The sequence below is a fragment of the Thermobia domestica genome, chromosome 2 (genome assembly GCF_964235325.1).
Source record: "Thermobia domestica chromosome 2, izTheDome1.hap1.1, whole genome shotgun sequence".
NCBI lineage: Eukaryota > Metazoa > Arthropoda > Insecta > Zygentoma > Lepismatidae > Thermobia > Thermobia domestica.
Genome location: NC_137455.1, coordinates 183,678,367 through 183,705,185, shown reverse-complemented (window position 1 = coordinate 183,705,185; position 26,819 = coordinate 183,678,367). Strand labels below are relative to the sequence as shown.

Sequence of the window (26,819 nt, the reverse complement as noted above, 5' to 3'; positions counted from 1 at the left end):
CACGGATTTCGACTCGCGGCGGAAAAAGAATTTTGGGGCTTGTCTTACATCGACACGAAATCGTTCCCCAGCCGATTTGTTGACTATGCACCATTCAATTAAAAGCACTCTTAGCCGGACAGGACTTTCTTTCTTCCTTTCTTTTAAACATTTGGAAACAGGTGTTCCCCTGAGATTGGTTAATTATTTCAACGTTAGAAGTAAAATATGGACCTACTGCAGCAAACTTAATCACATTAGAAAGGAAGTGCGTGTCTACGTGTAAACTCCTATTAAAACTGATCCAATTACTACTTTCTTCTTTTAAAAAAATGTGTTCGAAAAAGACCCAAAGAGCACCAAAAATGAAAGTCCAAAAATTTGATGAAGCAAAAGCAGGAGTACGACTAGAATCTCGACTGTAATTACAAAATAAAAGAGGGCGAAATGGAAAGGGAAAGGACGAACAGGAGTGTAAGTTCATTATCAGGTGAAGAGGAGCCGCTGCATTCACGACGCAGTGTAATCGGGTTTTATACATTCAACGAAAAGTTTCCTTACTTCAACTAAACTTTGTCGATGAAAGCGAAAGATGGGAGATGGGGATAGCGCTTGGGAAGTAGCCGCTGTAGTGGGTAATTTAATTTAATGGGAGTGTTTTCCGTCATGAAGAGAGCTGAAGTTGCTTTCTTGTCGATAACTCGAGCGCTATCATGAAATTACAAAGTTGCGAGAACAGGGGAAAAAGTTAATTTAAAAAAAGACTGTCTCTATCTGTTACCTATACTAACGCACACAGAAACGTCACTATAATCACTTCGAGATATTACTGGCACATACATTTATCTATATATTTATTAGTTTGTTTCACGACCATACTTTGTAGACAAACACTGCATTCAAACACTGACCGCCTAACACGTTTAATAATATTTTTTGAATATACTGACAAACAAATTTTCAATATACCTAAAATACATTTTCAGTATTACAGGCAAATATGTTCTTTCTGTCCAAAGAACTTCCTTGTGGGGTGACTCCATAACATAGTTTGTAACAGTATTGTGATTCTTAATTTAAACTTTCTGGGCACAATCTCAAAGTAACTTACGCCATTAACAGGAGACGGTTTCCTTTTACAGTAACAGTCAGTACTATTTGCAACTAATCATAATAATTTCATTAGCTCCAACAAGACGGTGCTGTTTTTTTAAGTTCTATCATTAGAGAGTCTTGTAATTCACTAATAATACACACTGGAAGGAAGGAAGACGCACAGAATACGCAATATGCGAATCGATATCTTCTAAGTCGATAATGTCCTTTGAGTATAATCTTAAGCTTGAAGAAGAGAATTTGAAATACAAAAACTAGATTATGATTAAACATTTGGTGGAATCAACGTGAAGGAAACGATAAACTGATAGTGTCACCTGGCTTGAGAATGAACCAGAGATCCTTTGTACCAGAAATAAGCGCTTTAACACTGAACCTCCGTGGCTCCCTCGCGCCATCTGAGTGTCGTAGTGGATTAATACGGGGCATATTATGACTTAGGTTCATTTTCTCAAATCTTTTATCAGTTCATTAGTAACCATTAATGTGTACTATTTATCGCTTCCAGCAGTTGAGGAAATATAATAATCCGGTGAAATGCTGAGCATAAAATAATTAACTATAAAAGTAAGATTGATTAGCACGGTTTGGAATTTACATGCACTCTGACAGAATAAGAGTATGAACTGCCTCTCATTCTTCTACAACAAAGAAGCATGCACAACACAATTTGTTTGCTTGGAGAAATCTTTATGTGCTGTTATAAATTTTAATTGTTTGTATTACTGCACTTTAAAAAAATGAAAGAGAAATGGCACAATTATTCCTTTGTTATAATTGTTCATGTACTCCACGTTCATGCTGCCGAATATCACGAAGTTCGTCCGTTCACATTCTGTTTAGAGCATATAATACCACCACATTAGTCTTTCCTGTTACATGCACGAGTTTTGAAGTTTAGAAACACTGTCAAAGAAAGAAAATTAATAACTGCTCTATACTTCTTGGAATCTATTTCAAAACACACTTTTCTCTGCGATAATCAATGAAAGTTATGATTAATTGGTTATTTATTACTTACAGTTAACACTACACATAAAGTTGTTCTAGCTTCTCAGAAAGACAAAAGTATTTTCCGTACTGCTTAATTAACTATCAACATTAGATCATATAAATAGGAACAAAATTAAAAACAGCAATACCATTTAAGCGTTGTTTCTTAATACGTTTAAAATACTATTCAATTGTCAAGCAGATGAATCATTAAATACTTACTGGGAGATCCTGTTTGTGTAAAACAAGGATAAAGGAGTGTTTTTCTCTTAGGCATATTAACACAGAGTAGAAATACATTTGCTCGAGACAAAACAAAAAGATAGTGTTTCATATTGTGCTAACTGTTTCCTGTACAGTAAATAAAAACGCTCTACGATTTCAGTTCATTTTCGTTCTTCCTTGTTAATCTCTTCTACGAGTCTTTTTACATAAATATACATAAGCTCACTTGGCACGAGCAATGATCGAACCACAGTTCTCATGCACCACACAAATGAGCGCTCAATCACCCCTAGCTAATTCTTCAGTAAATTATGTTTCTCTTATTTTGAAATTTGTATTTAAAAAACATATCTAATTTACTGAAGCTTCCTCTTAAAAGCCGTGCAAATAACACGGTCGTAGTTCTATAGTTGACTGTTGAATAGCTTCTTCCCCAAATTAAGAGAAACTGTGATTGTTTTCGTCTGGAAGCAAATATTCTGTTTACCAACTTCTTCATTTCTTTTAAGTAAATGGTTTGCCTCAATGATCAGTGACTTAGAATACTTTTTATTATGATACAGAACACACGAAGAACAAAACAATCTTCAATAACAAATGTATCACCAACTTTTGTCCTCACGTTCTAACAGGCTTCCAGATGTCTAGTATCATTGGTACTATAATTTTCTTTTACATACACAAGTTTAATTTTGAGACGGGGGACTCAGTGGTAGAGTGCCTATTTCTGGTGCGCGAGATTTGGTTCGATCATAGCTCGTGCCAAGTGGGCTTTGTGATGAGAAAACACCATGTCCGTTGATATTGTCGGGTTTATTTTCTTTTCTTTACTGCACCATTTCACACATTATCATTGTCATCATCTCCCTTAGCCTCGGAGCATAATCGGGAATGTTAACCTTCGAGAGCGCGTGCATTACGCCATACTGTCAGTGGTGCGTTGAGCACTTTGTGCGATATGTTGTTAATATTGACTGTATAAATTAATTATAACAATGTATTATTATTATTATTTGTAGGTGTCATTTCTATACATAAATTACAACTAACATTGAAAGAGGCAACACAGAAAATAATGAGTATCATTTTTCGCATTTTTTGTGCAAGCGTGCCTATTCGTGAGTTAAACTCGAACTTTATTACATTTCAATTTATGAGTTTAATTCTAATGCTTTCTCCGTCCCTTTCAGTAAAAATAGCCGAGATTAATTATTTATAGGAGTATTGTAACGTAAGATATATTAATTTTCGGACAATGCAAAATACTCTTCAAATACATGTCGCAACAGAGAAAAATTAGTATTTTTACAACAAAAACCTAGTAGTAATGAAAATACTATAGAAACTGTGTACGTAAAAAATAGAAAGATTCGAAGAACCAAACACGAATACAACACAAAAAACTGGGAAATATGGGAGAAGAATATATTCACCAAGAACTGGTAATTTTTTCTCAAGAAATCTAAGCAACAAACAACATAAATCATCTTCACTTCAGCTTCAAAAAGTGGTCAAAGAGCATTGGAAGGAATTTAAAATAATGGAATGGATTAAAATTTAGCGTCCGTTTCAGCACCGAGGGTATATGAGACGAGGACCTACTGCTTAACGTAAAGTTTCAACACCATAAGCGTCCTCCGGGAACCAAACCTAGATCTCCAGCGCCAAAGGTACGAGTGCTAACCATATAGCCATGATAAAGTTCTTGAGAAAAAAATGTACGTTCAAGATTTTCGAATGCATGTCTGAAAGCGAGAAGATACCAGAAAATCGAAAGTTACACCTATAATAATAATAATAATAATAATAATAATAATAATAATAATAATAATAATAATAATAATAATAATAATAATAATAATAATAATAAGCATTAGCAATAATTTTGTCCAAAATCGGACTTGAGTATGAAAAGGTCATAAAGTTACATTTTAAATACAGTACTTTATCAGACAATACAAATAACCGTTTCCCGCTAGAAACTACTGAAAAAAAAAAAAAATTAAGCATTACATAGGGCCTTGAAATCCACAATACGTGTTATTTTATGACAAGATTTGATTTTAGCACAAGACAGAAGCTCATAATACTTAACAAGGGTTACGTGATGAAAACAATCAAGCATCGCGCCAAATTAATGGTCTGTAAAGTACGGTTTTTTCAGGGCTATATGAACTCAGAAACATTGAATTATTAGTAAAACATCTGTTTATAACATTAGTAACATATTTGCCAAAGGGTTGTGAAATCTCCAACCCAGATAGGGCATTGTGATATCTATATTTCAAAGAACACGAAATGCTTTTGCATGCAAGCCTGTCGCGATAATGAAAGTTCAAAATAATGGAGCACTTGTTAATTAAGCATGTTAAATGCAACAAATATTTTGTAAAGCTCATAACGTTGTTGGGTAAAGTGACGACGTATTGCGCAAGTAAGAAAAAATGCAATTCTACGATCTAGGATGGAAAAGTGGGGTATACTACGTAATGATGAAATAGTACGATACTACAGATTTATTGGGAAATGCTAACCATTGTTTACACGAAAATAAGAAAGGAACCTTCTATTAATTTTGCTTATGTGTAACATTGGTGTCGACTTAGGACTATTAATTCAAGTACCAAACTCATTTAATCAAGTCATATTTCTCTTGAAAGTCACGGACATTGTGTGAGAAATTGTAAAATACTATATCTTCTGTAGTAAATTATTATAAATAAGCCTGTATTATTTAAACATTAAACAAGTTATTATTTTAACATATTTTGTCATACATTACATGTCACATTATTCACGGAAACAATTACACTACTGCTTTATCAATAAACAAAATGAATTTCTCGATGCTAACATCTCTTTAAATATATGGTATCCATATATTTACGACGCAGAAGACGATCAAATGGAACATAACTAAATAAAATCACGTGTTTTGAAGGACTACATCAACTGACAGATCTTCGTAAGAAAATATGGATTTTTCACATAGAAGTTGATTGACTGATATATACACAACAGAAATGGATCTGGTCAAGAAATATACACGATAAAATGGTACTTTCCCGTTGAGAAGTACGATTAAATGACAGTTTTATCCTGTGTAAATTTGGAAATCTTAGGTGCTGCGTCTATATCCGAAATACAGCTTTTCAACACTTAAAACAACATCCTACCGAGTTGTTGAAGTATCATATATTCTCATCAGGATTGTTAATCGTGTATCTCCTTGCAGTGAAACTTGACGACCACCCACTTAATCTTGTATTCCTATCAGACAATCACGAACACGCCCAAATGCCTTTGGATACAATGCTGCCCATACCAGTATTGAATGTACAGAGTTCACTGGCCCTTCAGCAACAAATCACAAAGACTCATAAATTACCATTAATAATATATATAGTATACAAGCCATCAGTTGTGATGAGATAGTATGGCATGTATTTCCATATTGCAATTTATATGCTTCACTAGTTGAGGTGTGTGAAATGCATCCCGAACAGGTTTCTTATCTATCAGTGTTCCAACTTTGGATAAATCGTTTCCAATGCAATAAGTAAGGCGATCGATCAAAAATATATCTTGCAGCGGGTTCTTTTCTATAGAAGAGCATAAAAACACATAATTCACGATGACGAGGTCTTTCAGTTTTTCTCAAAGTAGTGAGAATCTTAAAAAAAAAAAAAAAATCAATGGCTTTTTAAACCTCTAACGCAGAGGTTCTCAACCTTGCTTATCTGGCGCCCCCTTCACGAAATCTGTATACTTCACGCCTCCCACTTCTTCCATCCTTTCCGTTCGTTGATCATACATATTTTCTGTGTGACTCCTGCGATTTCAGATGCAGCATTAAAATCTCAAATCTTTATAATAGTAATGTCACTTATTTTTTTATTTTGATTATTATAAGTTATTATGAACTCACTGGGATTTATTTTCATATAAATCTAAAACCGCATCAATTCCGATCACAAATTTCTTATGATAGCTTCATTTAGTTGAACCCTTGGTATAATAAACACCTGCAGCCTGGGAAAAACTTAGTTTAAAATGAAAATATGCTTTTTTTTCTCAGAAGTATAATACATACTGATTGTACAACTTAACGTAATACATACTGCATTGTCCATGGCCTGGGAGTTTTTTTTTCTTCTTCTTTCTTGGCGGCAATCTAAATGTTAAGAATCTCGTAACTATCCATCCATTCATTTAATACTGAAAAAGTTCATAAGGTGTCTCAATACTGATTAAAACATAATAACTAAGTGCGCTGTTTATCCTTTGATTATTGATTTCATTTACTTTGGGGCACAATATATATTAAATCTGAAAGAATTATTGCCAATATTAGTAGTACAGCAGAAAAGTTCCCATTTTTTGGTAAATGCAGCTCCCTCTCATTCAAAGCATTGATTCCTACAGATTATGCAACCCAACCAAGCTCAGTGCATAAATGGTTGTCTGCGTTCCAGGGATGTACACATTAAGTTCCTCAATACACTTAATACATTGCGAGGAGAATTGTAACACTTTCACTCATGGGTATGCAAAATTCCAACTCTGTGTAAGTTTGGTGAATTTTTAAAATATGTGTACCTGGAAGATTTTTTTTTCTTTCTTTTTAAGGAGGTATGCAAAATACATAGTAAATTATAAAAATTTAAAAAATCGATTTTGAAATCAATACATTTATTGGTATTGTTGTATGGAATTGCTACAGTATTCCTTCCAACAAATGTTCTTTCACTTTCGTATTTTTGTATTATCAATTTTTTAAAAAGAAACAATGTGGAAAAGATACAAAAGATGAAAAATGAAATCTTTGAGTTTTACGTCCCATGGTTATGCCAGCTAGGCTAAAGGAGACGGTGATGATGAGAAATGAATGAAATGGTGGAATGAAGAGTGGGAGGAAACGGGAGAACCTCGAAGAAACCCACGCACACGGTGTTTGTCTACCATAAAGTTCAATCGGCGGAGGCAGGGTCTGAACACGGGACCCCAACACCGGAGGTAAACGCTCTACCACTGGGCCACCACAGGTACAAAAGATGTTCATTGTTATCATCAAAGGGTAAAACTGCTACAATGTTCACTATTTGTTCTTCGTCCAGTTCCATTCCTTCACGTATTACTACAGAAAAAAGTAAAATGGCCGACCTTAGCACGAAATATCCACATATGTTCTCCAACTAAGTACGGCTTAAGAATTATCTAGACATAGCACCGTGTGAAATTTTGTGATAAAACACTTTCTCTAGTCTAGATTTATTCTGAATACACGTTTAAATACATTAAACGAATAATTTGCCTTCCTTCAATGACCATTAATTAAATAAAAATATAAAATTTGACAATGTACGTAATTATATCTGTTGCGTAAGATCAAATGTATATTTGATGAAGCAAGAATTGTTGTTTTATTACATCATTAATAACCTCATGAACCTGATCGATATGAAAAATCTCTCTCAGTTGTTCAAATTGATCTTATATAACAGACATATTCTGCAGTATAAAGGAATACATCCGCAAATGTAGGATGATGTCAATTGTGATACGAATACACTTTATCAGAAACTGTTTAGTAATTAAGAACACCTCGTTAACACTCATCATTTTCAATAAGTTTTAATATTGCTTTTCACTTTTGTGATTGTAAAAAAACTGGTACAATCCGCGGCAAAAAACCTGCAACATGAGCATATAAGTTTATTGTGAAATGACGAAGTCTTTTGCTCCAAAATAAGTAAACACGGGAGGAGGCCGAGGTTTATCCTGGCGTCATTCGTTCCACTTAGACGTTATGTTCATTCCCTGTGTTGTTAGGCGTAGTTTCACAATAAACTTACATCCTCATGTTGCAGGTTTTTTGCCGCGGATTGTACAACCATAAAAAAAAGAAATCAACAAATTTACATGTACTGGTACATATTTCATGGTTCTTCTATCTACCGATTTGATTGATATGGTTAATTTAGAGTTTAACGTCCCTTTCAACACTATTACATGAGACGTAAACATGTCCACCTACAAAGGATAGTTTACCGATGTAGATAAGACTTTTCATACAGATTTCCAGGAAATGCCTCCAACGATTTCGCTTATGTCTTATAAATAAATATTTCATTAACTCTACAAAACTGCGTGATTCGTCATTTAATTTGTAAACATCAGGAGCGACAAATTGGTAGAGTGGCCTATCTTTATTTGAAATACAATGAAAAAAGGATGTCGACTGCACGAACTTCATGATATTCAATTAAAATGTCTTATGCCTTAGAATATGTGTATTCCCGAACTCGAAAAATTGAGCAGTAACTGAATGCTTAATACAGGGCCTTTTAAACACATGGTTCTTCGTTCACAATTCCCGGTATGGACACATAATGCACTCGGATTCCGTTAGCCAGTAAGTTACATCTAATACATAGCCTTGATGAGGGAGATGATGCTTCAAACAAACAATTCTAACTCTCATATTATCTCTTCCTTCCTCGTAATTTTGAAATTTGCATAATTTAAGTAAGTACTCCGACTTCGGAAGACGAAAAAGAGTGAATCATACAGAATGCGTGTGTAGAAAAAGAAGATATAATGTGACGTAACCATGTTGAAAAAAAAAAGAAGAAAGAATATCTACCTCATGTTAAGAAACTCTTTCCCGTATCTACAAATAAATTGCTGGGAAATATAGTCTCTTTGAAATTCTTCCTGCTCGCTTATGTATAACAAGACAAGTATTACTTACCGATGCGAAAATAAGAGCTTTCAAAAGCAAGGAATTAGTTAAGTCTTTTGGAACACTACTGTGTAAATAATATTCTAAACATTTTTTAATGGCTTTAACTCTCACGATATTCAGTAACCCTGACAAATTATTTAAAAAAAAAAAAAACTGGTTGAAAATATTACTGAAAAATGACCTTTGGTAAATTAACTTGGAAAATATACTCAAAACTGCTACAAGAATACTTTTAACCTTTCACAACAATAAATTTAACGAAAACTAAATAATCAATATAATCGATTTCTTTATTTTCCTTTTAAAAGAAAAAAATATTCACGCTATTCTAATATTATATACAATATAAACAAGAATTAAGAAATTTTAAAATTTCAAGACGAAAGGAAATAGAAGATTTCAGTTTCAAACTTAAAGTTCTCTCTTTTTTTAACATTTAATATTAATAGGCAAGTTGAGAATCTTTACGACTCTTTTCATGCGAACTGAATCAACGTTTACTGCATTCGAAATCAGTAATTTAATACTGCACTAGTATTTTGATATTGTAAGATACGTTGTTGATATTCACTGTGAATCCACGACTTTACTCCTTTATTTTACTCTACCGTAACAACAGGATTATACATTATTGAAGTGGATCCAAATTACTACTCCAGTTGTACAGAAACACTGTGTTCTCAACAGAATCCCCACTACCACCACACATACATACATGAAATTATATCAATTACTACGTTAGTCTGAAGGTTGAGCAGATTCATTTTTATTTTATTTTATTTATTTATTTATTTATTTATTTTTGCTGAACATAACGACAAAGATTTTTCTTAATTGCAAATACTGTCTAAACTATTGGCCGTTATTCTATTCCGTCATTTTTTTTAAATTTTCGTATGTTATTCCATGATTTGATTTGATTCGGTTCTGAGTTTAACGTCCCTTTCGGCAGCGAGGCTAGACGAGACTTGTACATACAGCTTAACGTGGAATCCGAACCATATAAGCTCCTGCCAGGAAGTGAACTGAATTTCCCACCGTACGCTAAGCGCTTAACCACGAGAGAGCTCCTTATTCCAGCATGAATGCAAGAAAGAATACCATAACACTTCTAAACCTAACGACTACTTGAACCCTTAACGATGTTGAATACCAGTGCCATCTTGCTTTTAGCCTACAGGGGCAATTACTTTTCCAGCTATTTTTTTTTAAAGAATTGCAATTTTGATGCCCTTTTCACGTCTATTAAAATGTTCCTCACATCGTGAAAACTACATTTAGTTTTATATAATTTTAATATCTCGTTATCAAATTTAATTTAACTAATATTAATATTATTTATAATGATCGCTTTTCACTGCATCCTCCCTTTAAACTGATGTTGAGTAAGCAACAGACAACAACACTAGCTCTGAAGAAGAAATCAGTAAAATCATAAACCCTATCATTAACATTTCAGTTTATTTCAAAGAAAATAGGGGAAGAGTGAATCCCCATATACATGGAATGACTGAAAAGTCCCTGGCTTACCCATGATTAACTATTTTTGCAGAATGTTCGATTTGCTACTGATAGTGCATACATATCTTTCCCGAATTTCAAGCTAAAAGTTTTGCTTGAAGAATGTCGCATCAAACTTAACTCTCCTAGAGACAGATCCTGTGACATTTTTCAAAGGTTTTCTGTTTATAGGTGAAACATGACCCCCCCACACACACACACACACAAAAATCAAGTCTGTCCCTCAGCTCGCTAGGTGATGATCTGTTTTGGGGACATAGGGTGTCATTTTGGCTGAGCACCTTAAAAAGGATTAAATAATAAACAATGCGTACTATGCTGTCGTCCAATGAAAGCATTTGAGGGAAGCCATCAAGGCAAAATGTCAGAATGTGGCAGAAGAATGTCCTGAAATGCTCCTGCGCACGGATTCACCATTGTAAAATCTGCCATTCAGTCCTGTGGCTTCGAACTCCTTCTTCATCCTCTCTATTCGCGATAATAGGCTCCTACAGACTTTACTTTTCCAAAGCTCAAGAAACACCTCGCTGGAACCCACTTTTCATCGCATGATGATGCCATGGTTCCATTTTTTTATATATATATATATATATATATATATATATATATATATATATATATATATATATATATATATATATATATATAATTATTATTATTATTATTATTATTAATAATAATAATATATAACCATGTAGGATTATAAGTTCTACAAGGAAGGGATCATGGGCTTGAAACACCGCTATCAAACGTGTGTGGCGCTGAAAGGGGACTACGAATGAGGTATCGGACCACTCTTCTGTGGTAGGCTGAGAAGTTTTCTTTCATTCAACGTAAATTAATAGGCTATAAAATAAAGACGGTATAGGTATCAACATTATTAAGAACCTGAAGAGGTGTCAGATTTTTTTCTTTTTTAAACATTGGATATAATGGGTTTTTACTGACAACAATACAAACAAATAATATTTTCTGCAGCTGTGTTTGTACTATACAGACCAAATGATACAAGGTGTTGAGGAAGAACATCATGACAAAGATGAATGGAAAATTGGGTCAAACCTATCGAAAGAATGCTGCCCTGAGAAGAAATTACAATAATATTCAACTTATCTCTCAGATTATGATATAATTAATTTTAGAAGTTGGGATGATTCCTACTTAGGAGAAACTGTGTAATTTTTAATGCATTATTCTTAAACTATTATTGCATTATTTTGTTTACGCAAGGGAAGTAGCGCTTCCAAAGGTTGCTTGGACAAACGCTCTGATTAAATTATTAGTGGATATTGTTCTTCAAAGTTTGGAATTGTTTTGAGTACGACCTTTTGAAAATCTACGGAAATCTCTCTTTTTAAGCGAATCAATAGGCCAACTGTGTTGTCATTTAGTATGTAGTCCAATATTTTGTAGTTTTTTTTTTATTATTATTATTATTAAACATCATGATAAAACCATAAAACCATCATTTTTGCCTGCAATTCACTCCTATGTACTACTAGCACTTTAATAATAAATGTAAACCCTATATTCTGATTAATTCCCACGAAACATGTGTTCTCCATAAACATAATCTCTCTTACCTGAGTACTTATAAACCAAACCAAAATGGTTCGTAAACCGTAAAGCGATGGAACACATTCTATTTACATTTTCTGCTAAATGATTTTTTTTTTTTAAAGAATAGTTTTAAATGGTACATTAATTAAAGTGCAGCTACGTGAATATGCGTCGTTTTCCTTGTTCTGTGAAGCGCATCTTATCAACTACACTGCAAAGACATTGGAAACATGTTTATTCAGTTAGTTTTCCTGATGATCTTGTTGTTCGTCATGGAGAAGAGCCAGACAAGTGAACTGAACATTTCGCGTTCCCTGGAGCGTAACCATCGCTGTTTTTGCCATGACATCAATAACACGACTCGGGGGAAGGCCTGTAACGCCCACGATTGGTCGAAACTCCCAGCCGCATATCCGAGTTGACAAAATGAAGAAAGAAAACGAGCACGCAAGAGCGCTTTCGTGGAACAAAACAAGATAATATTGCCTGTTCCATTCTACTCCTATCACCAGTAATTGTTGGAACTCAATGTCACCAACACAATGGGGTTATCTGTCTTCATGAGTTTATCAAACTGTTTTACGCTGTCGCTATACAACACGTCTCTCGCACACACACAATACCATGTTCATCAAACTGTACATATTGCATCCTACGAACTACCACGTAGAATGTCACAATATTGTGAGACAAAGGAAAACATACTGTGAAGAACGTGTTAAATGTAATAAAATCCTCAGATGGAAATAGTTTCGTTCTCGGAAGGTGTAACTATGCTAGTACTGTTTTTATATACGTACCTGAAGTTGGCCATTCCTTAATCGAACCAGCTCATAAAATTTTATAATCTCACCCAATTTGATAGTTTCTAGCACTCATCCAGAGGAATTAACGATTTATTACTTGATCATCATACATATTTATTTCTTCTTAACTAACTGCATAACGCAATAGCAGCACGCTCACCTTTTGTCCTCGTGGTTCAAAGTTTGATCCTCTTGGAATCTAGTTTTTCTTTGCCTATAAAGCATACATGTGGTAGCAAAGAAGAAACTAATTTCTTTGTGAACAACTCATTTACTGTTTCTTTTATAGTCATTTCGATACAAAATTAGTCATAATATGTATTAATGTCACATGATTAATAAACTCATTCGCTAAAGTAATTTAAATTTGTCAGGCGGAATAAGCGTTTCCAGTGCAAGATGATATATGCAACTCGCGTTGCGGTTCTCGCATGCTTCATAATGCATACCTACGATCCTATGTAGCTAATTTCCTTCCTCATTTGAATAACATACCCTTTTTGAAACAAGAAAATCCATGTTTCAATTCTCTCTAACATGAAGAATGGCTGACTACCACTGAATGTAATGCTTCTTGACGTGACACATGAAATATATATATCGAAACGGATAACTCAGACGTACAATAGCCTATCTTTTTCTTTTAACTAGTGTTTATATCAAGTACTACAAAAATCTAAAGTGCAAGAATACAATTTCTGTTTATAAATTCGCGCATCAGAATCAACATTCTTATGATTTTTTTTTTTTTTTTTCATATGAAGAGTCCAACACAGAACGAAACAATTATCAAAAAGATAACACAAATCTAATCACTAATATCAAACAGATATAAAAAATTTTCGATTACCTACAAATAACTTGTCCTTTTTCTTACTGTTTTAAGTGGTGTCAAAGTTTTCATGGATTATTCTACTTGAAGAATATATACTGTTATAGCAGTTTATTAGTTTTTATTTAACACAATCGTACTTTCAATTGTTCTTGTACCGAGTCTGTAATTCTTGCATCCTCTTCAGTAGTTAGATGAAAGACGAAAAAAGGACGATTATTTAATAGGATACTGCACTAATATTTGTCTGCTTATAAATATGAAGACAAAAACATGGATGAACATAAAGGAAACCTTCACCTCACCACATCGTAAGTTCAATAGCAAGACCATCTATTCAATACTTTTTAACAAGTATCTAATATATTATCTGTCTACCACAGTCCTATCTTTCCTTTGCCCGAATTAGCCTGGTTAGTATACACATTTTTATATTTGATATAATCAGAATAGCATCTCATTTTATACCAGACTTGATTTCATAGAATTTACAGTTTTATCTTACACAAGTGCCTATTGCAATATCAGTATATGTTAATATTTCACCTATCATGCATTGGTAGGCAATACCAGTATTCTGAACCTAGCTGTGGTACTCATCATAATTCCTTAACACGTAACTGATATCTTTCATTTCATATTTACTTTATTACAAGACTCTCCTATTAAGATCAAAGAACTTACATTCGAACACCCCTCCTACAACAAAAAGTTTATGTCTGATGATATATCTTGAAAACATTTCAGTAGTTTCAGAAATGACAAAAGAAACAATTGAATATGGTATTTTGAAAAGGTGAATAAACTGATTTTAACAAGAATGAATTTGCTTTTTTGTTGTTGTTGTTTTTACGAAGCTCAATACACATTTCTGTACGAAAACAACACGTTTGCACATAATTTACTGTGTAAACAATATATACTTTTACTGTTATTTTAACAAATACTAATAAAATGTTCATCAATATCTAAACCATAAGAGACGATATACAAGAAAAGAGGAAACAAATACAGCAGCTGTATCTGTTTCTCATGATAGTGTTTCAATAGCAGGCACAAAATTACTGGAATAATGTTATATTCAATAACTCAGTAATGTTTGAATTCTCGTTAACAGTAGGAAAGTGTTCTAACAGCATAAATGGAAGTTGTACGAGTAATGACATCACTTTCGCCAATTGAGAATGGAATGGCCAATGAAGAATGCTGTTCGAAATAATTCCTAGATACCCCCAAAATGGCTGCTATGTCATTATCTTATGCCTTCCATTTTCTCTAATTAGATATGTACACAGAAATTTTATTGGGGGATCCGATGTTCTGACTGGAGGGTCCAATACTAGAAGACGTCTATGTACTATTGAACTGTTGTTATTCTACACCCGAAAAAAAAAAAAAAAAAGATAAATTATTTGTTAACTACCATAACCTGTATTCTCAGAAAAATAATATATAGAATTAAATTGTTTCTGTAAGAAAAGTACAAATGAAGTATGAGACCAAATGTTTAGTCTACACCAATAATTTCTTTACAAGCATGCACATTTCATTAAGAAAGTGATCAAATATCTGTCGAGTTAGGAGGTTTAGGGAGGAGTCCAGACCTGGTGGTACCTTTCCCCTTGTGGGTGCGTCTCCGACTGGTGTTTTATACCCTGAATGTATTCGTACTTGGCTGTTCAGTTTTCATGTACATTCGTTTTCAATTGAGCATCCACTTTGGGTTCTCCACTCCTACCCATAATATAACATTTAAAAAGCTATATCCTTAAGAAATATCTGAATTTCAAATAGAAGAAATATCTGACTGTTTACAGCAGATGCTCCCAGCTTCTTTTTTACGTTGTGACCCTCCCAGCAAATGCTGCAAACTCCATGTTTACCTTTTTTTGGTCTAGTATTATACACGACTAATCCAAATAAGCTTTAAAACTCCTGAAAGAGAAGTGGGTCTTCAATGTTTTTCAAATGACTGTGCAACCGCAGATCCTACTTCCAACGTCATGCGCGTACGTACTTACCAAGAATTTTCTTTGGCATTAACTTTAAGCAGTGTTTTCCTAATGAAATAGTACGCACAATAGCGACACTTTTTTTTTTCTTGTGTTCTTAAAAATTGCAATTTCTCCAACTGTTTGTTTTTAAGTTTTTGACTTACGAAATGGATACTTTAAATTATATTGATTTGAATGCTGGAACAAAATACATTATATGCAATTGAAAGGTAATACTATCAATAAATGATAGCACATGCCCTTCTATGTGTTTAGATTTTGACGCTTTCCTTCGCACCAATCAGAATGCATAGAATAACGTTCTCTTGGTGAGTACGGTTAAAAAAAAAGAAAGAAAGAAAAAGAGCACTGACTAGTATACAAAACTACAATACAGTATCACTAAATTTGTAAACCACTTCAATTTGCACTGCACACATGGTTACAACCTTGACGTCAGGCAACAATTAAATGAATTATTGTACACTGCATTTCATGACAAGTGAAATCGTTAACTGAAAGGGAAAGAAGAAAAAGCGTGTTCAGCTTACCTTATTGTTGGTGTCGTTGTTCACTTTCATCTTTTTGGCTGGGGGACTGCTGTCTTCTGTTTTCACACTGAAATTATTCACTACAGGCGACAGTGGCAATTTGTTCTCAAGTTTCACACTAACAGGAGTAGTTGTAGTAGTAACACTAGATTGTGAACCACCACATAAACCACCTGCTGTCGTTGATGTGGGGCACGTGAAGTTCAAATGATTCCCCGTCCCCGTAGATGAGGAAGTCACCACTGTATTATTCTGTGTTGTTGAAACAGACGCCGAAGTTGTTGGTCCGCCACTGTTGCTGTTGCTATTAACTTGCGTCTGTTGTTGGTTCGTAGACGAAGACTGTTGTGAACCCTGTTGCTGGGGCTGCGACACAGGCACCAGCTTTACGGCCGGCGATGGTGGTTGTTGCTGCGATGGCAGCACACCATTCACTTCCGCCGGTTTTGTCCCGCCGTGTTTGTCCCGAGATTTGTCCCTCCGGTGACCACTAGAACCACGTTTGCTGGACTGGTGTTTACCACCCCTGTTCGCTTCGTTTGCACCACTATTATTACCACTACCACTACCTGAAGCCGCACCACTTTCACCATTTTGCACACCAGAAGCACTAGATCCACCACTACCACTATTTCCACCGCCATCTTGTTGAACATTGCTACCACCAGGCTTCGACACACCGTCAGATTTCACAATTTCATGCTTCGCTTCGGAAGTTTTGGTTCCGGGTTTCGTACGCTTTATCTTCATTTTTAACCCTTTATCTACCGTAGCTGAGTGCTCGACCGTGGCTGCGGTCGCCATTTTGTTATTCTTCCCACCTGTACCGGACATCACGAAGTTGGCCGTTTGCAACGTGCCACTCCCCGAAACGCTCGACCCCACAACACCCCCACTCTTCTCGTTAGTTTTCTCTATATCAGCATCCAAGTCAATAATGAGATCACCTATCCCTATATCCCACTCATTGTCATCGTATTCGAAGTTGGTCGTGGATTCCGTCTTCGCTGCCACCGTTGCCGACGTCGACGTCTTCGGGTCTGCCACCTTTCCTCGGTGGCCGCCGTCCACCGGGCTCTCTTTCATTGGGTCAGCCATCCGCGGGTCCCTGCCGCCAATGCTCGCGGCGAGCCGCTTTCTACGATCTGCTTCCGTGGCAGCCCGGTCCAGGGGTGCTGCCCCGGTTCGCAACGCACCACCATGTTAATCCCTGCTAAAAGAACGAGAAAACCAAAATCAATACGGATAATATAAAAAGATACGTATAAAACAAGATGCATAAATTTATTTTCTTTCATATTTAACACGATACCTATTTACTTTATCAAGTTAAAAATAAAAAAAGAAGATTTGTTTAGCATCTATTAGAGATGTTTTCTTCCTAAGCCTGTTCTTAAGTTAACAAAACACTAAGTACCAGTTAGTCACGAAAATCGGCAAGTTCTGAGTTCAAACACATCAAATGATAAGTTGCAAAAAGTTTAATGATTTAATTAAATAGATAGTCACTGAGATCTTTTACGAAAGTAAAGTTTGTTCATAAACTAGTTCCTAATATTTAGTCCAAGCTAATGTTCTTGAGTGATAGGTTTCTTCTTCTTCTTCTTCTTCTTATTATTATTATTATATATAGTGGCGGATCTAGGATATGATCAAGGGAGGAGCTAAACCATAGTTTGCCGTTTTTGTCCAGTGTAAAGCAGGATTGAATCCCATTTTGGCCAGTGTATACCTGAGCGTCAAGGGGGGGGGGGGGCTATAGCCCCTATAGCTCCCCCCCTTGGATCCGCCACTGTATATATATGTTTAAGTAACTTCACATTTTATAATAAGATAAGAATGGCAATACTAGCTCAAAATTTTACAGGGACTTCGAAAATAATTTCACAGTTTACTGTTTGATCTAATGTTACCTAATACTTTAAAAAAAAAAAAAAAAAAAAAAAAACTCTACTCTTGAAACCCACTGTGTTGAGAAATGCAAATAAATTAAGATGAAATAATCTGCGGAATTCCAAAATAGAAACAAACGGAAAGAACGAAATAAATAATGCGCAGTGTTATTTCAAACCACCAAAACGAGACCAGAGATCAAACTTATAATTCGTCGCTTTCGAGACAAATGGGCGTCTCTTTTTTTTTTTTTTTTTTTTTTTTAACTTTTCCAGGAGACAAGTTTAGAGATGTTATCATAAGTTTATTTTATCGCGTTCTGTCAAAATTTAATTTGATCTCGTAAGTTACATACCTGACACGAAGGGTATCAAAACTAAATTTTAAAAGAAGACGATAGAATAAATATTGACTTGTCTCCTGGATAAGTTAAGAAAATGAGATACGCACTTTTGTCTCGAGAGGGACGAATTCTACATTTTAGGTAAGCTCTCTTTATCTCCATTCGCATTTTTTTTAAATAAAAAAAAACATAATATAAAATTTCCACGGTTTCCTATTTATTTTTCTCTATACTCCTCTACTACGTACACTAACGCAAAATGCTATTCTTACATGCACAGTGTGATCGGTTACCCTCACTTCAAATATACAAAATTTTTATTCGCAAATAAAATTGTATACACTCAGAAGCACAGGTGGGCACTCGCTTAAACAATTTATTTTCTCGTGAATCTTTGAAGTGAAGCCAACTCCTTTTTTAATTTAAACATTTCTGAAAATTACAGAGAACACAGTTTCTTCTAAGTTAGTATTCAAATCATCCCTCACATTCCGAAGCCTGGGGAAAATGAATTATGTAAGACTGTTGCTCACTTTTCTACATAAGTAGTTTATTTGTGGGTTTGAACAAAGCAGTTAAGAGAACGAGAAGTATTGTCGGAGGAAAGCCAAACCTGCTTGATTCTCGTAAGTCTAGAAATGAATTCCGTGTTATTTTAAACATTATTTCCCCTCCCTCAATATACACACATTGATGATGAATGACAATTAAAATAATTTCAATAATGTTTCTGGAAGTTTTGTTTTGTATGTAATTCAAATGTCCCTTTCAAGTATTGTTTTGATATTTTAAGCTTCCAGTTTAACACAGGTTCCAAACCAAATGTATCCATTCATCGAGGATCGAGCTCGGATCTCTGTGCTGAACGACAAAAACACTAACCATCTAGTCACGAAGAAACATTCTTAAATTTTATACTGGTCTACATATCAAAACAACCAACCCTACTTACAAATCAATGTGGTAGCTATTTCTAAATGACTACCCTCTAAGATGGTGTTTTTTAAACTGTGGTCCTCGAGGTCTCCACTTGTGGTCCGATTAGAATAATCATTACCATATTACAAAACGACAACGAAAAATTCAAATGAATTTCGTACCATACTACAGTTGAGAATCTCAACAGTCTGGAAATTACATAAGCGTGTTTTCCTATCTTTCCCTGGGACTGACATTTTATGAAAGTGATTAACCCTTCTACTCTATAAAATATTTTTGATAGCCTTCAAGCATACCAACATAAAATTAAGGGAATTTTAATTAATATTATCTTAAACAAGTTTTTTATCTTAATGATCAATTTGCTGCTATAACAAATTAACTTGTGAGAGAGTCAATCTAGCATTCTTTGAATGAAACAACCAGGTATCATTAAAACATAAGTTATTGACAGAAACTATACAGATATCAAGGTAACATGATGCCATCTTTTCTGAGTCAATTGTTCCCAAAGTAACAATAAAGAGGAAAAGCACAATAAAAGGAAGGAAAGAAAGACACCATTTTCTTCCCGTTACACGTAACGGCTATGTTTGGTTTTATTCTAGTGGCAAAACAATCATGGAAAGAAGAAAATAGGACGGGACTGTAAGAAATGTTATTTATCAGGTGTAAATGTCCACATAAATTAGTACAAAGAAAAATGATCTCACAACACGAACCATCTATGAAACAAATACAGCTTCAACAAACAGGCTATATATAATTTATTTCCTCTTCCCCTTCCCCTCTCGTTTCCATTCAGAAGTTGTGCTCAAAAGAAAAACAAAGTTCTGCACAAGAAAAAAAGTTCCTTGTGCTAATAATAAACACGTATATTCATAGTAAACATGGCTTTCCAAACATCATTCGTACATAAAGTAAATATTGTACACAATAAGAACAATATATGGCTATCGACAATCGTTTTGTATTCATACATGTACATATCAACACTACAAGAAAATAAATCGCCCTGAAGGATCATGTTGAAGAACATTTTTTTTAATTGCTACTGTATTTCTTTTCTCAGTAATCAATACATATACTGTACATTTATTAAAAAAAAAAAAAAAAACTGACCACCCAATTTTAATTCAAAAGATGAATCTTGCACTCGTAGGTATTAATAGCATATTTTCAAACACGAACTTGCAAGAAAGCTTTTAAGGAGACGAAAAATATATGACTATATTGTGGACAATTCTATTTTCGGATAAAAGTATTCTGACTTATCAAAAGAGAAGGAATGTTCGAATGTTTTTTAACATACTTGGACAGTACAGAAAAGATCAGTAACTGAAAACGTAACCCATAAATGTATAAATACCGAATTACTTCTATCATACAAACTACTCTACACACTATTTCATATAAGAAACAACTTTACTACTATTCAAAACCTTTCTCGCAGCTGCCAACATCTTAAAATGAACTGTTCCCAATTTATTATTACTAATCCCTTATTGCACGATTTTTTGTTGATGTGAAGAATGATTTGGTTTTTTAACAATCATTTCGGAAGTAAAATAAGAAAAAAAAATGTTGAATTAGGATTTCAACGGATTGAATTCAAAATGAAAATTATGACTGTATTATATTTGTTACACCATGCATTAACTTATGCGAATAACACTGAGGCAACAGCATTTTTTAACAGTATTTATTTATTTTTAAATATAGCTCACATAATTAAATGTGTTAAAAACAAAAAGAAAATTTTGACTAAAAAGTGCAAAATAGCCACTTCACACGGTACTCGTTTTGTTTTTTCTACTGTTTTAAAACATCTTTTTTTTCCAACTTGACACACATACTGTATCAAAAGCCCAATGAACTGGTCATCTGTGTTCAAGACAAAAGTAGGCAACACTGTAATACATGCCCTATATTACACGGGTTATGACATCTTAACACAGCACTCACACACAAATGCATGTAAATTGCAATTCAACAACAAAGACGAACACACTATATGAAAAATGACACATTTGTAAAGCCCAAGCTATTAGAATAAAAATATTACGTTCTTGCACAATACGTTTACCTTGACGTTCCATAAGAAAGTCACATAAGCATATAACTTCAAGGTTTTAACTAGGTTATGCTAGTACCTGGAACACAATGCTAATATGTGGTCTCTATAGACATTTTAATATTCGGGTTATCTTAGTGTAGAGCAAAACTACTTTCAATTACGAGAAATGACAAAACTGGCGTAGCCCACAGGAAATGCACACTGGATTCTTTTGTAATAAATGGAAAGCTTCCAAAGCTGTAACACTATATAATAATAGTAAAACATTATTTTTATTACTTACTCCATTACTGTATCTAAAAGTAGCCTTTCGATACTGCCGTGTAATACATGTAACAGCCTTCATTGTTCTATTCTTAAACAAGAGTGCTATGGAGTTCCCACTATCTTAGTATGAGATTTATTTTTTTCTTGCTTCATAAACAAATATCTGTACTCTGGCCTTCTAAATTACACAATCAGCGGGAGTAATTTTATCCTTAAGTGCTAACCTTTCTAGCCTTAGACCTTTGATCTCAATTCTTTATACAGCAAGTACAAGGCGTTAGCTCACATAAATACACCTACAAATAATAAATTTCCTCACGTTTTCAGATTTCCAAACATTTTCAAATATTATTTATTGTGATGATGGCCCTATATCTCTTCTCTCATATGGGTAATCTAACAATATGAAAAAAAAAAAGTGCTCTATGTGACGAATGATTGAATGTTTGATGAGAGCACAACTGTTTCATGCCTTATCTTCGTATCTGGTACATAAGGTTGCAGGATCGATCTCAAGACGATATGCGCATCGTCACCGATAAAATTCTCGGGAAATTTCAGTTTCCTCTTATCTTTCTATAATTCTGTTCTTCTTTAGTGCTTTCTCCTGTAGGTTAACAGATCATGATAAATACAGAAATTACAAGGAAATAAGTAAACAATAAAAAAAAAAAAAAATTACCAGGAATTGAAAAAAAAGAAACATCTCGAGAACATTCAGGCAATAAGAAAATAAAGCGAACACAGTTTGCACTGGATTCAAATCTGCCTTCTTAATATTTAGAGCGATCACTATGTTATCAAGTCACAGTAAATGTAATCTTTATTTTGAAACGAAATAATCTTAACAGGGGTTATCTAAACAACGAAGTTCACTATCCATGAACTAAAATGTACACAGAACTCGATAACTATAAATTACTGTTTCCCTACGTAACCAAGTATAGTCGGTCACTGGCACCACACTCAAATATAGTAATCACATTAAACTTTTCAAATGTAAAAGATTTTATTCAAATGTAAAAAAAAAAAAAAAAAAAAAAATGAAATCGTTGAGTTTTACGTCCCACCGTCCCTATGCCGGTTAGGCTAAAGGAGACGGGACGATGAGTGATGAATGAAATGGTGGAATGAAGAAAGTGGGAGGAAACGGGAAACCCCGAGAAAACCCACGCACCCAGTGTTCCTCCACCATAAAGTTCACTTGGCGGGGGCTGGGATCGAACCCGGGACCCCAAGCACCAGAGGTGAACGCTCTACCACTGAGCCACCGCAGCCCCCTTTATTGGTGTTAAGAAATCCATTATTGGTGTTAAGAAATTGTTTTTCGTGTAGTAAATCCCCAATATTTTTTTAAAAAAATCTCTAAATGCCTTGTTGTTTTATCAATACTAGATTGATTCAGTTTTTATGATGTAGAGAGGTCATAAAATACTAAGTGTTTGCTTTGATCATAAAATCTGATCAAAGCAAACGCTTAGTATTAGTAATCTGTGTTACAGTTTCGGAAATATATCATTGCCTTCATCAGATACAACTTTTACTTAAGTTAGATTTAATTTTTACTTAAGTTATACGTAGTTCGAAAGATAGAATGGGTAGCATTCAAGTACAATTTTCTGTGAAAACTGAACTCAAAATGATCAATAATTCCGCAGTATTTTAAAGACTTTGCAACTATTTTAAAATGCCAAAGTGGAATCATTGTTATCAAAATACGGCTATCTTATAAACTTATATGGAAGAACAAGAATGATGGCTCAATACTTTTACTGTACTTCTACTTATGACTTTACAAACAAAATAAACGAACTGAACGGACACTTACATGCTATAACACGACGTTCTCTACAGAAAATGGATATTTCCTATCTAACCGAAAGTTTCAATTTAATGATTTCATCATGTAGAACTAGTCTTCAATATAGCATATACCAAAAACCTCAGGAAAATGTTTCTTAGCTACGGAGACACAAAGCTTCAGACAACACAAAAATGCGTTGCTTACGTCACGGCAACAGATACAGGCTGTTTGGCGTGACGTCCACATATCGGGCCCCATCTCTGAGCTGCATTCAAAACTTCAGGGGGTGCATTTATTTGCAGTTTCTTACTGTACACTACAAATAAATTTCGTAGAACAGTAAAAGGAAATTAAGAAAATAAGTAATATACTTCCTGTACATAAAAATAGCGTGTTAACAAACCTTTTCTCCTAGTTTAGAATACACTAATCATCATCTGTAATGTTCTATCATTAAAAATATTTTAGATATGTATCAGGAGGATCATATTATTATAATAATAGGCCAGAAACATTAGGAGTCTAACTACTACATCAATTAAAAATAAATGATGCACAGATTGAGAATATTTAGATCAACTTTTTATAGTTTCAAATAGACATATAGTTTATTTTCAAAATTTGGCTTCCAGTGGTTTGAAAGTTCATATTTTATTGGCACCTATACATTTCTTCCTCTCATACATACTGAAAACGTGTAGGCATACGTAATAGTAAATGTACTGAATTTCCAGGCTATTATACTACAGCTACAATATGGCACTTTATGCATTACAAACTCTTAATGCCTTTTAAAGAAAACGTATCCTACTATATTCTTCACATAGTTTCTACAATTTATTGTACACATTAAGAACTGATCACCACACCATTGCTACAGGTAATCGCATCTAAATGGTATAAGAACTCGTATTATATGGCGTCTTTACCGTTTTACTATACTTCCACAAAGAATATACATTCGTGGTCACTGCGGTGTTTTGGAGCTGAAGAAAGCTATACCAGACTGAGGCAGCCTAGTTGCACAGATGGTCAGGCAGCCGAAAGAACGAACAAGAATAGTGCTCGAAAATTTTTCTTTTGACCTAGGCGCCATAATAATACAAATACAATTTGATATATGGGGCTACATATTTTAGATTTGAGTTATGTAGACGCCAGACTCGTATTTCCAGTCGTCATAGCTATGTGGCGCCGGAATTTTTTCGAGCCTGAACAGGAGGACTTTGAAACTTCAACTTCTCTTATCAACAACCTCGCAGGAAATAGTGTTCTAGCATACGAACATTTAAAATTTTCTCTCGTCAGCTCTATGAGTAATGTGGTGGTATACTTGCAAAGATTAGATCGTGAAAGCATTGCGTTTTGTACGTTTCCTGAGGTCCACAAGGAGGGGGGGGGGGGAAGTAGTAATAACAACAAAGCAAATGCTTGAAGTGCTATACTCTTTGTTTAAGTTTTGTTAGTGTTGATTGGTTTTCCTCATACTTCTTCACTCAGTGGAAAAGATTATTATTATATTACTTGTCACACCTCATTAAGTAATCAAGGGATATGGTGGATAAGTGGAGCTCTCATCTTAGGTGCATGAGGTCCCTGATTCGATCCCAGATCATATAAGTGGGCAACATCGTGTTCCTGACTTTTCTCGCGGTTCTGGCATTTCCTTCCACATGGCCATTCCGCCACTTATTTTATAATTATTAACATTCATTAGTCACCCATCTCACCCTACAGCGCATAAATGTGGGACATGAAATAGAAATGTCATTTAGTAATCAGCTATAGGTATAAATAGCACCCCCGTAACCCCCGCGGTGCGGAGGCGCATGAGCTCCAGGGGGGCGCTGAAGCTTCAAGTTACGCCACTGTAATCAGCCAATTGGAATTGGTCTGTTACAATTAATGTGCCATCATACCTGTTTATTTGTTGATTTAAATGTTAACTCATGTGTTCAAAAGACTTCCTAAATCTTAAAATTACTTACCAAACTCTTTCAATTATATCAGTTTTATATATATATATAAAACTGATATAATTGAAAGAGTCTGGTAAGTAATTTTAAGTATATATATATATATATATATATATATATATATATATATATATTACTCCATGATATATTCCATTTACGAGTATGTTCCATTGACTACTAAAGAAAACAACCGTGACTTAATATTGGTAATGTTTAAAGTAGTTCGATAATATTACTGGAGAATTCCCCGAAAGCTCATCAGTATGATTATCATCTTAAATTTGTGCATGCTAGGATTGGATTCAATAGAAAATGTGTATTATTTTTACTTGGGAAAAAGTTTTCTCCTTGATAAACTTCCTCGGGCTCCTGAACGCCTTTTTATCGAATCTACGACGAACTTACATACCAGAAATTAGTACTCTACTATCAAAAATTACCGTGTTCGTATATCGTTAATTTTTTCTTAAGTACGAACAACATTTCGCGTCGTAAGGTCAGTTGGCGACTCAAACATGAGGACATTAGTGTGCTAACTCAGACTTCAAACAATGCTCATTTACGTAAAAGTACTACATAAAATTACTATTACAACAGCCTTCATATGGCTTAGCTGTAGCTTACATTACAACTCTCAAAAAGAACTGCATTAATACTTATGTTCATAGGCACTGTCTCTGCTGTGCTGCGAAGGAAATTAACACTAGTTACATATTTAAGGGGATTAGTAAATTCAATACATTGATTTTATTACTGAGTTCAATATATGTTAGATACTTGCTTATAGCTATACTATTCCAAAGTAGTACATACTACAACACAACTTTGTCCTTATTCAAGTATATTCAAATAATTGGTAATAAATAAATAAATAAGTTTACTTTTTAAAGAAGCCTTAAATTCTGTTACTTTTTTAATTCTCTGTTTTATTAACAACGTTGTAGACCAGCGTTTCCTAACCTTTTTCAACTTGCGGCACACTACGAGTGTAACTTGGATTCTCGCGGCACACTTATAGATATTATTATTTGTAAATATAAAATACCGTGGTATTTTTCTGTGATTACTGATCTCCTCCTTACAGAGATGAAAGCTCGATTACTGGTTTTCCCCTATGCTAATTCATTGTGCTTATTTTTCATTCTAATTTAAAAACAGAAAACAATTGCAATGAGATACAGGAATCAGGTTTTTA

At 34.3% G+C, this 26,819-nt stretch overlaps 1 protein-coding gene across 6 annotated transcripts in view; it reads right to left on the bottom strand.

Moving 5' to 3' along the window:
• LOC145678042 (uncharacterized) overlaps positions 1 to 26,819 on the bottom strand; it is a 150,845-nt gene that overhangs the window by 52,032 nt on the left and 71,994 nt on the right. For 4 of the 6 annotated variants that reach the window (XM_081748208.1, XM_081748222.1, XM_081748212.1 and 1 more), the window contains exon 2: positions 16,326 to 17,538. In XM_081748208.1, coding sequence (XP_081604334.1) covers positions 16,326 to 17,423 — 1,098 coding nt within the window. In that variant the 5' untranslated portion in view covers positions 17,424 to 17,538. The remainder of the gene's footprint in view (positions 1 to 16,325; positions 17,539 to 26,819) is intronic. The other 2 variants (XM_081748211.1, XM_081748221.1) reach the window with 1 other exon arrangement.